This window comes from Aethalodelphis obliquidens, unplaced genomic scaffold, assembly GCF_003676395.1.
Source record: "Aethalodelphis obliquidens isolate GAN/ISIS:26980383/991018 unplaced genomic scaffold, ASM367639v1 scaffold115, whole genome shotgun sequence".
NCBI classification, from domain to species: Eukaryota; Metazoa; Chordata; class Mammalia; order Artiodactyla; family Delphinidae; genus Aethalodelphis; species Aethalodelphis obliquidens.
In genome coordinates this window covers 2,129,047-2,141,236 of record NW_020838059.1, presented here as the reverse complement: position 1 = coordinate 2,141,236, position 12,190 = coordinate 2,129,047, and the positions used below count along the sequence as shown (strand labels likewise).

The following is a 12,190-nucleotide window of genomic DNA, read 5'->3' as shown; positions in this document are numbered from 1 at the left end:
CTATCAATCCAAACTTATCTCCTAAAATATACAATTCATGTTGCTTTTATCATACAAGTGCCATGGTTGAAAGACATGCTTATAGTGACATATTGCCTACTATGCTAAGTCTAAGCTTGGCATTCATGTCCCCTATGGTCTAGGCTCATCTTGCCCACTCAGTCTTTTATACCCCTAATCACATCATTCTTATTTCCCTCTTTGAGCCATGCTCCTTCTCCCTCTCTGCATCAAGATGCTTTCTTACTTTCTTGCCTTTCATCCAAACCTGTTCATCTTTCAAGGCCTTGATCAATTTTCACTGACTGCGACTACTCTGGCCCACACTCTCTTGCCCTGGCTGCATTCTAATCAGTACCTTCCAGGTTAGCACCAAGTGGTATTTCTTACATTTTATGTATGTTTACGTATATTACATCTTTATTTCTATCAGCTGATGGGATATAATGCTTGTTAACTAACTGATCAAACTCCTAAAGTGGGAATACTGGGAGGTAGGAGGAGAGAAGGAAGGAGATTGGATACCAGCGGAAGAGAAAACTTTGGCTAGAACAGTGGAGAATTAGTCTAAGTTAATGTTTTCCAAATGTGCTCCCTGGACCACGATCATATAATTCATTTAGGATGGCTGATAAAATTTAGATTCCCAAACCCTATTACAGGCCTATTGAAGCAGACTCTATAGCACAGAAATCTGAATTTTAAAAGGTAACCCAATGATTCTTATATATATATATATATATATATATATATATATATATATACCAAATCTGAAAACCACCAATTTAAGTGAAGAAGGCAAAAGACAGATGCTGAAAGGGAACAGCTATCCTTATGTTTACTGGGTACATGTACTTCCCATCATGGTTAACAATAGAATGAAGTAGTTTCACACTATCACGATTTGCTTTGATGTGATTCTCCCTCTTCAACACATTGCTTTGAGCACAGCGGTCTTTTCTTCCATGGCAAGAGTATTTCCAGTTCTGAATCACAAATATGGGCTTAGCTACCATAGAGAATCTCACAGAACAGAAATTTTGTGGCACTTCAAGGAAAGGTAACAGACTGCTAGCTTTGACTCAGACTGGGAAGTATATTTAACCAAAAACATGCTATAGGCTCCTGAAATTCAAGTTTGGTAGCATGGAGAGAGAGAAAAAAAAACTTTTGAGTTCTAGTTGCTTAAGCTTTTCATTGGAACCAAGCGATAACTAAAACATGTAGCTGATTTAGATAAAAACTGAAGACCTGCTCACCGGCTCACACTGAGCAGGATTTCTGCAGTTGAGTACTACAGACATGCAATAACAAAATTAGATACGATCAAGGGGAAGAAAAATGCACAGAAGTCCTTGAATTAAAATGAATTGAAACCTTCTGGGAGAAAAGCTATTTGGTAAGCTCCATTAAGTCCATTGTACATAGCTTTATTTGACAAAGCAGCATCCTGGCATGTGGAACAGGAAAGAAAATAGCTATAAGATGATCTGTCAGGGAGTTTCCAGTCTCTAAAGAAATAAGATTCTGTGCAGTAGCCAATACAGCTTTTAACTCAAAAGAGATACAGAAGCAAAATGCAATTATATAACCCTAGTAAGTACATTCAATCTGAATCTCCCATATACCCCTCTCCTCCCCCAGTAATTCCTCAAACTCAACAACTTATCAAGTGGATGCTCAAACTTACGGTCGCATTCATTTCAGGGTAACAGTGGATTTATACTGTATACAATACTGCAGATACTGAGGTGGAGACAATCCTACAAATCAAAGATTAATCAGCTATAAAATATCCTGGCTAAACGCTTAAATAATTTGAATAGCTCAATTATTATTAAATTTTTTGTTTATCTTGGCTATAAGTTTATAGTATGTATCTGCAGTTATTAGTTTGCTGTTCTGAAAATATTAACTATTCACTGATTACAAAGGGTTTATTTAATATATACGGAGGTTTATATGTTTAGGGATGTAACATATGGCAAAAATAGAGGAAATTCAGATGTAACAGCTAATGAATGCTTTTAAAAAATTCTGACTTGGTGATTTTCTTTCCTTAAGAGTTTTTGTTCATGGAGTGAAGATTCTGGGATCACTCAAGTGGCTAGAGCTGCTCACTTCAATATGCAAGTACAGGAACCAATAAATTCTGATTTGCATTATAATCAATCTGTTTTCTATCTGTCTCACACAGACACACAGACACTCACAGAGACATAGACACACAGACACACAGACACACACACACAGTGGGGGCAGTATACTACCATATCTCCAATGTCTAGCACAGGGCTGGGAATGTAATAGTTATTAAAGGAGTGAATGAATTCACTTAACCATTATAAAATCTTTGTTAGATAGTTTTTATAATGTATTTCTTATAAGTGTGGAAGCTGAGGCTCACTGAGGAAGAAGTCCTTTCTATGTCAAGAAAGGCAGAGCTTGGACTAGAACTCAGGTGTTCTAACTTTAGGTCCAGTGTCTTGTCCACTGTGCTTTACTGACTGCTAAGATTGTATAGAATGGTTTACCTGAAAACACTCATCTTTTAGCTGATGTTTTAATCTCGCCCATGGTAACCCCCCTCCAAGATGATTTGTTATGAAATTGAAGGGTGGTGTCTTATATTGTTCAACAGGTTTGCCATTTGAGTTCCACTGGGGACCCATACCATGGCTATCGTCTCACAGTGAGGTCCTGACTATACTAGGTAAAAGCAAAAGGCCTTATCCAGACAACTGTTTGTAGACCCCTATTTGGTTCCTAATAAACCTCCAGGTAACCACAATGGAAGGCAGCAGATAGGTAGACTCATATACTGTAGATATTTCCACTTAGTTTGTAGATTCTCTCTTTTTTTTTAAAATAAATTTATTTATTTATTTGTTTTTATTTTTGGCTGTGTTGGGTCTTTGTTGCTGTGCATGGGCTTTCTCCAGTTGTGGCGAGTAGGGGCTACTCTTCTTTGTGGTGCGCGGACCTCTCGTTGTGGCTTCTCTTGTTGCAGAGCATGGGCTCTAGGCATGCGGGCTTCAGTAGTTGTGGCACGTGGGCTCAATAGTTGTGGCTCATGGGCTTAGTTGCTCCGGGGCATGTGGGATCGTCCCAGGCCAGGGCTCAAACCTGTGTCCCCTGCATTGGCAGGCGGATTCTTAACCACTGAGCCACCAGGGAAGCCCTCGGTTCTCTTTTAACTTTGTGATTGTTAAAGAGAAATATTTAATTTTTATGCAGATACATATATCAAAAATATCCTTTAAGATTTCTATCTTTGGAGATCTTCATCCAAAATTATATAACCATCTCCTACATTTTCCAACATTTCTTTTGCTATATATGTATTTTGTCATTTGAATCTTCAATCCATCTGCTATTAATTTTGGTGTAAAGTATAAGTGATGTAGGGATCTAACTTTTTTCCTAAAAGTTTGGCTAGTTACCTATTTATACATAAACTGTCTTATAGTTTCTACTGTAGAACGTCTTATTAATAAGTCCAAGCCAAATATAGAACAATACCACCTAAATGTCCAATGCTCCTAGGAAGAGAAAGCCCACTTTTAGTTAGGTACTATGATGAAAGATGGCAGTAAACTAAGACCACAGTAAGTCCTGTAGCCACAGGGTTGACATTTAGCCAGTGTGTACTTATACGGCCTTACCAATTGTCTCTAGCTGCTTCCAGTCTGATGGGTTTGTGCCCATACCTTATTGGTTGTTAATGGTTTTAAAATATCATCCCTTCCAGTAGGTGTTAGTTAAATAAAGCAAAGCAGAATAATCTTTACCTGATTCCTCAGTTTCTTTTGTTTCTGTTGTTTCTTCTATTTCATCATCAGACATCTCCATTTCTTCTTCTCGCCTGATTCCCATTAATTCATCATTATGTATGTTGCGAATTTCCTAAGGTTAAAAGGTATGCTTTTTAGGTGGGAAAGCCTTGAAAATGTTGAGGAAATAAACAGAATTAAGGACTAGGTAAAGCAGGGTCTTTTTAAACGTATAACAAAACTTCAGAGTAGTCTTAAGGCAAAGGCAAAGGCAAAGGCAAAGGGGCGTGTTGAGGCTGAGGACAGTCTCAATACACAAAGCAAACTTTGTACACTCTGTCCTGCATAGGCTTTCTTTCCATACCCAGAGCTCTAGCAGCCGATGATTCTTGTATCCCTCCCATTTTAGAGAGTACCATTGACCATGAAATACCTTCCACCTCTTACATGGATTTCTGGACTTTCCCTTAAGGTTCTGCCATGTTCACCTTCCCATGTCAAATCCTTTGATCTTGCTGCTTTCTAACCTCTTCTCTCTCCCTTTACAGTCTTACTCAACAGAACTCTTAATCAAACATTTGCAGGTTTAGTAGTTAGAGTAAAAATGAGCTGTCAGGACTGAACTCCTACCAGATCAACCCTTCCGTGGATAATATCTATATTCTGTGAACAAAAAACCAAACCAAACCAAATCCCTAACTACTTGATGCCATTGGAGAATGAACAAAAACAGGCATATTCTGAAGAGGAGCCGACACTTGGAAGAAGGGTGTGGGTCTTCCAGTTTTAAAGAGACTTTTAGTCTGAGAGCAGACAACAGCTAGCACCTCATATGGTGGCTAAATTTTAGATAGAAAATCCAATGTCTTCATATCCTAAAGAAATAAAGGAGAGAGTTCAGGGCAACCACTGGAAGCCAATGGAAAGTGAGGAGGGGATCCCAGAAAGTAGATAGCCAAAGAGAGAGGGATCCAAATTCTGTGTATAAGAACTGTACAAATTTCTGCATGACCCTTGAACCATGAAAGCACATGGCAGATTCCAAACAACCCAGCTAGGCTAAAAAACTGAACTGAGATTTGAGTTGCCATCTAAGAGAGACAATTTCTAGCTTAAATTCAATGAAGTAAATTGACCATTAAAACAAAAGAAAACAAAATCAACATTCTTTGAAAGAATATAACAGAATCCAAAGACTTAAAAGCAAAATATTCACAATAAGCAGGTAAAGCCCCCAGTTAATTGACATACCTACAAGAACTAGGTTGAGATGACCCATTTTCAAGAGAAAAGACAATCAACACAAACCAAGCTTGAAATGAACTAGATATGGAAATTAGCAGAACAAGGAGTTAAAGCAGCTAATCATAACTATCTCAATGATGTAAAGGAAATATGTTAATAATGAATGAAAAGATAGGAAATCTTAGCAGAGAAATAGAAACTTTGGATGAGCTTAACAGTAGAATAGAGATGACAGTATACAGAGAAAGCTTAAAGAGAGAACAATACAAATTTATCAAATCTGAAGAACAGAGAAACTAACTGGAATCACAGAAAGAGAGGAGAGATTAAATGATTCAAAATATTTGAAGAAAAAATAGTTGAGGATTTCTTAAATTTGATGAAATATATTAATCTATATATTCAAAAAACTCAGTGAACCCCAAGCAGAATATGTGTGGAAAAACAGTATGTCTAGGAACACCATAGTCAAGCTGCTGAAAATGAAACATAGAGAGAAACTCTAACTCTTTAGTTAACTAAATTTATTGTGACAATCATTTCACAATACATGTAAGTCAAGTCATTATGCTGTACACCTTAAACTTATACAGTGCTGTATGTCAATTATATATCAATAAAGGAAAAAAGAGAAACTTTTAAAAGCAGCCAGAAAAAACCAACATATTATAAACAGGGGAAAAACAATTTGAATGCTTTGATTTCTTTCAGAAACAATAAAGACCAGAAGTTAGGGAAACAATTCTTTAAAGTGCAAGAAGAAATAAAAATTATCTATTTATTCAGAATTCTATATTCAGAGAAAAATTCTTGCAAGAATGGAGATGAGATAAATATATTTTCAGACAAATGTAAATGCGAGTATTTGTCACCCAAAGACTTGCACTATAAGAAAAACTGAAGAAAGTTCTTCAGGCTGAAGGGAAGTGCTACCAGATGTAAACACAGATCTGCAGAAAGGCATAAAGAACATCGGAAATGATTGAGATCACACTGGAAAAGTCACTTTTTCAAAAAAAATCAAGCATGAGAACTCCATTTTGGAACAGCTTGCAATCATTTAAAGGCCACTTAATGCCTGTCAGAGGCTCCTCAGCAGTGAGCTGAGAATTCCTTGCCTAGGTTAGCTGCACTTGGGCCATAATACAGAAAATGTGCAAAGCCGTCTGGTGAAAATTGCCTCCATTTAGGGAGATTATAAGTATTTTAAATGGATTTCTTAATAATTAATGCTACAGTTAATCACTATCTCAACTAATATTCTCCTTTTTTATTCATTTTATCAGGAAAAATAATGATTTCTATATCAAGTTAAGTTTACACTAAATATAAATAAAAGTACCTATTAAAAAGTGAGCTATTCAGTGTTATCACTGAGAGTTAAGAAGTAAAGGAAAAATAGAAGAAATAGAAAATAGAAATACTATCAAAGGATCCCTCAATGTGCTGCAGAGGCATTACTTAAAATAGAAGAAAATAATGACTTGTTTGAGAAAAATGAACTTTAAAGGACTGTGTCAAGAAAGACATTTGCTATGTCTTATTGCACAGAGAACAATAACGGAATTGCCATTTCTAAGAATTCATCCTTTCTCAGGAGTCTGGATTTCAGTTATCAAAGAGCTGTTACTGGAAAGGTGATCATAATGAGGTTTGACACTGGCAAATTCAAATATTGTACAACTTACTTCATCAGGAAAAGTTGTGGCTCTCCTAGCTGCCTAACAAAAATGTAGACTGTCAGAGGGTATAAGCAGAGACCAACTCTCAATTCACAAACATGTTGTCTAACTCTGGGAAAGTTTAAATTGTGTTTCTCAGAAGAGTAAATTGTGTTCCTTCTAGGGAAATGTCCCAGGGCCGGAAGATCTAACTGATAGCTAAGACACGCTCTGTAGCTGCTCAGCATCCGCAAAGCATCTTTTCTGCTTCCAGCTGGGCAAGAAAGCATAATCTCTTCTTAGAAGTATAAAATGTTCAATAACTAAGTAATACAGCTTATCTAGAGATCTTTCACACCTTCAAAAAATCCCTAGAAAAATAACGGACCTATGGGCAAATTTTACCTCAATGCCTCAAAATACTTCAGAAACAAGAGTTACCAGTTCTTTTAGCTGATAATGAAATGAGGGTAAGAAAAACTAGGGAGAAGCTTGCTCTAAGTATTCAGCAGGCAGGCAAAGTGGCAGAGCCTAGAGCCCTCTAACTAGACAATCCTTCTTAGCTACAGAGAAACTAAGGTCCATACCATTACTTTTTCTGTAAATATCGATACTAAGTCACATGAATGGAGATAAGGCAGAGAGAACAATAGAGGCTATAGGATACTATACTGCAATAAACTTAAGGTGAGCGTTCAGTAAATGACACTACCTCTAAGTAAAGCAAGTGAGATTTTAATTCTTTGAAAAGTAAAGCACTTGATATCTAAGATGCCTATTTTCTATATTCTCTGGTGGATCAAAAAAGCTCTACTTTTGGAATCAAATCCTAACAAATACCTTCAGAGCGAAGGACTAAAAGGTGGCATTTACCTAAGGAAGGCATTCTACCTAGCTTGGACACAGGAGCAGGCAACAGGAGGACTTTGAGCCACTGAAGTGCAGGCAGCAAGAGAAATAGCTGCCTCCCAGATCTGCCCCTTTTCCCATCCTGATAGTTGGATCCAGTGCTGAAGCCAAAAGAGTGGCAATGACATGGAAAAACATTTTCCAGAAATTTTCATTTGTAATTCTCTACCTGAAATTGACTGGGTCACATCACTGATAGAGTACATAAAAAAAGGTAAGATAGCCTTCCTAAAGTTTTTATACCACACTATTGCCCACAGTAGACCTGTGATATTTAATCTAAACAGTGAACTGTTAGTGACTTCTCAAAATGCATTATAATGCCTTTAAGTCTATTCTAGTGGTAACTTTTTGCGAAGCTTAGAAATTCACATATTGCTCCACAATGGAGGACAAAGCACTTTTAACATAGAATAAAACTGAAACTCTAGACAGAGGAAAATGCTGAAAAGAATCATTTTTGTACCAGCTGACATTTTTGATTTATCATAAAGTAGGCAAATCATAAATTATTGAACGTTAATTATCTAACTATATAGTTTCCAAAAAATTTATGTGGACTTAAATTCATCTTACTCATGTTTTATGATAGAAACATGACTATAATAAAAGCAAAGTTCCTTATGAATTGTGTAACAAAATTGTACTTACCCATACTTTGAAAATTAACAGGATACTCGGTGGGGAATGGGCCAGATGAAGGAATGGAAAGGAGCAGAGGATAGGAAGATAGCTCCTACACTTACACAGAAATTTGATTCTGAGATATCATTCAAGCCAATGAAGCAAAGCACAAACACAGGCTCTTAATCAATGTCTATTGTATGCTACATAATGGAAATACAAATTAGGTTGATCCAAATTTTGTTAGCATGGGGTTTGATGGCTGAAAGCCAATAGCTAGTGTTAGTGCAAATGGGTCCTAAAACAAGGGTATGCAGATAACTTGAACATCTATCTGCAACCAGTTCTTTGCGGTTTGGAATGATAGGCCTGGAAATCTAGAAAGTTATTTTAGCAATCACAGTATTTCATTTCACGAGAATGCTAGTATGTAATCACCATGTACCCTTTCTTCTGGTCCAATGGTATAAAAATCTCACATTAGGGAGAATGCAAGGGAGTTTCTTGGTGCCTACTGCTATGGCTCTAGCTTCTTATATGCCATCCAAAGTTTAACTTGTAATCTAGGCCAGGATCTCGGTAAGAGAAACACACAGGTTTTGAATGATTCTATAGAAAAAGAGTTCCCACAACACAGCACTGTCAGTAAAGTCACTGTAGATGCTAACTTTTAGTAAGGGGAGGGACTTCAGCCTTCTCTTATTTTTATTACCCTTTCAAATTGTATCAGCAGGAGCCTCACACACATGTAAATCAGGAAAGTAAACCAATGAAAAAGACTCATTATCAAACTAGTCTGCTTGGCAGATGTTACCAGGGTGAGTGCCTTAGCTCCCTGAAAGTGGGGACCTTTTCTTCTTACTTTATAACTTCTCTCTCACCAGAGTGAGACAGTGTCTGCTGCTGGAAGCAGGATGACAATGAGACAAATAACAGGTACTTTGTGATGCGAGGAAGTCACCAGCTGGCTTATTCCCTGAGGCAACTGGTAGAAAAGGTTCAATGTCAGACCCTTCTACCTTGATGAAACCCCTAACTTAGGAATTGTAGCTTTTATGCCTAGGTCAAGAAAAAGTCAGTTTAGTTGATTAGGTCACTGAGATGCTCTGATTCTCAGTGGGGTGCTAAGAGGCAGTCCCAATTTAAGAGGACAGTTTTGTCACTTTCTACAGGATACCTCCTTTTAGTCCTCAGAGTTGCCTGTCATCAAGTGAAAGTACTCAGAGGTTAAAAAAAATTTAAAGCCATGATTTAAAGAGGTGCCAATATAGAATAGAAGAAATCTTTTAGGTTTAGGGAATGCAATGGCAGAGAAAGGTCATGAGCTATGTTCCACTGTCAGTAGTTTTACTTATAAAGATTGAGGTATTCAGGGTAGACCTTAATTTAGTCCAATCCAACAGGCAGGAAGCATTTTTCTGGGTTCCTACAAAGTCTACAAGGCATATCACAAAACATGTAGTAAGTCATGCCGGCCGTGTGCTTTATCCTCATCAGTGTGCCAAGGAAGCTCTGCTACAATATTAGGTGATAGGGTGTACAGCTCTCAGCTCTCCACAGCCCTAGAGAAATGTCCGGCTTACTGGCATAGCTGTCTTTACTGAGGAAGTAATTAAACTCAAGCATATACCCACCAGATAGGTAGGCTTGCTCTAACTACAGAGGGCCTTGATGAATAAAATTAATGGAGACTATTTTATTGCAAATTTGTTTACAAAAGGGTTGTGGCCTAGACAAGTCAGTTCTCCAACCAGAGGCTCCACTCCTCCCATGAAAAAGGAAATACTGTATCGGCAGGGCTTTCTGTAATGGGTGGGGCACTTCAAACAGCCTCTTCCACCCCCTAAAATGGATACATGTGTGCGTTGAAGGGAAGGTAGAGACTAATACTGCTTTGCTACAATTGGAAGACATATTGAGCATTTTTCTCTCAACTTTTATTTTTCTGAATTATTCAAACTAAATTAAGGATTTTGGATATTTTAAATTTAGGTGCTATGTGAAAAGATGCTCAACATCACTAATCATTAGAGAAATGCAAATCAAAACTACAGTGAGGTATCACCTCACACCAGTCAGAATGGCCATCATCAAAAAGTCTACAAACAGTAAATGCTGGAGACGGTGTGGAGAAAAAGGAACCCTCTTACGCTGTTGGTGAGAATGTAAACTGGTACAGGCACTGTGGAGAACAGTATGGAGGTTCCTTAAAAAACTAAAAATAGAGCTACCATATGATCCAGCAATCCCACTCTTGGGCATATATCTGGAGAAAACCATAATCCAAAATGATACATGCACCCCAATGTTCATTACAGCACTGTTTACAATAGCTAAGACATGGAAGCAACCTAAATGTCCACCAACAGAGGAGTGGATAAAGATGTGGTACATATATACAACGGAATATTACTCAGCCATAAAAAAGAATGAAATAATCTCATTTGCAGCAACATGGATGGACGTAGAGATTGTCGTACTGAGTGAAGTAAGTCAGACAGAGAAAGACAAATATCATATGATATTGCTTATATGTGGAATCTAAAAAAATGAATTTATCTACAAAACAGAAATAGAGTTACAGACGTAGAAAATAAACTTATGGTTACCAGGGGGTTAAAGGAGGGGGAGGGATAAACTGGAAGATTGGGATTGACACATACACACTACTATATGTAAAATAGGTAACTAATAAGGACCTACTGTATAGCACAGGGAACTCTACTCAGTACTCTGTAATGGCCTATATGGGAAAAGAATCTAAAAAAAAAAAGTGGATATATGTATATGTATAGCAGATTCACATTGCTGTACACCTGAAACTATCACAACATTGTAAATCAACTATTCCCCAATAAAAATTTTAAAAACAAATAAATAAATTTAAGTGCTAAACTCCAACCCTTCCCTTGATCACTTTTGTTACCTTTTTAGCTCCCTGAGGGCAAAGATCATCTCATCCTGCATTGCCTGTCATGATACCTGAGACAGAGAATCTGTTCAGTAAACGTCTGAATTGAAATGTTGAATTTTGTTCGTTGGGCTCAACAACATGAGGTAGCCCTAGCATTCTAAAATCATTTTGTGCTACACTAAGATAATCGGTTCCTTTTCTGATCCTAATTATTATTTTTTTAACAATTAAAAACTTTACTGGCTTTCTATGACCCTACCCTCCACTGGGCTGATGTCTTCAAGGATTTCTCCCTAGTGGCTCATAGATCCCTTTGCCGAGTCAGAACTGATGGCTCAGAGACTGTTGGTTTATGAGCAGAGGTGGGCTTATCTTCCTCTAATCTCTCTTCACGGTTCTCAAATTGTTGCCACACAAACTATGTCATGTATTCTCATGAAAGACAGAGGAATGGATTATTATCTTCATTTTATAGATTAGGTAACTGAGGTTCACAAAGATTAAATGACTGACTCAAGACCACAAGGCAGTTTATACCAGAGCACAGAGTGAAGAAGAAGAATTTCTAGGCCTGAATTGACCACTTACTAGCTGTATAATTGTGTGTACATCGCTTAACATTTCTTTTTTTAAATTTTATTTTATTTTTGGCTGCGTTGAGTCTTCGTTGCTGCATATGGGCTTTCTCTAGTTGCAGAGAGTGGGGGCTCTTTGTTGCAGTGCGCAGGCTTCTCACTACGGTGGCCTCTCCCGTTGTGGAGCACGGGCTCTAGGCCCATGGGCCTCAGCAGTTGTGGCACACAGGCCCAGCCGCTCCGCAGCATGTGGGATCCTCCCAGACCAGGGCTCAAACCCGTGTCCCCTGCATTGGCAGGCAGATTCTCAACCACTGCGCCACCAGGGAAGCCCACATCGCTTAATATTTCTATGTCTCAGTTTCCTCACATGTAAAAAACGGACACTCTACTTACTTATTATTCCTTATGGAGTTGTTAATGATAAATTGAAATAATACTATTTCTCATTTATATAGCATTTATATTTTCATACTGTCTACATATCTC

General features: G+C 37.7%; 1 protein-coding gene across 8 annotated transcripts in view; it reads right to left on the bottom strand.

Annotated features, from left to right (window-relative positions):
• ENOX2 (ecto-NOX disulfide-thiol exchanger 2) overlaps nucleotides 1-12,190 on the bottom strand; it is a 298,480-nt gene that overhangs the window by 39,987 nt on the left and 246,303 nt on the right. For all 8 annotated transcript variants that reach the window (XM_027097557.1, XM_027097555.1, XM_027097550.1 and 5 more), the window contains one exon: nucleotides 3,792-3,906. In XM_027097557.1, coding sequence (XP_026953358.1) covers nucleotides 3,792-3,906 — 115 coding nt within the window. The remainder of the gene's footprint in view (nucleotides 1-3,791; nucleotides 3,907-12,190) is intronic.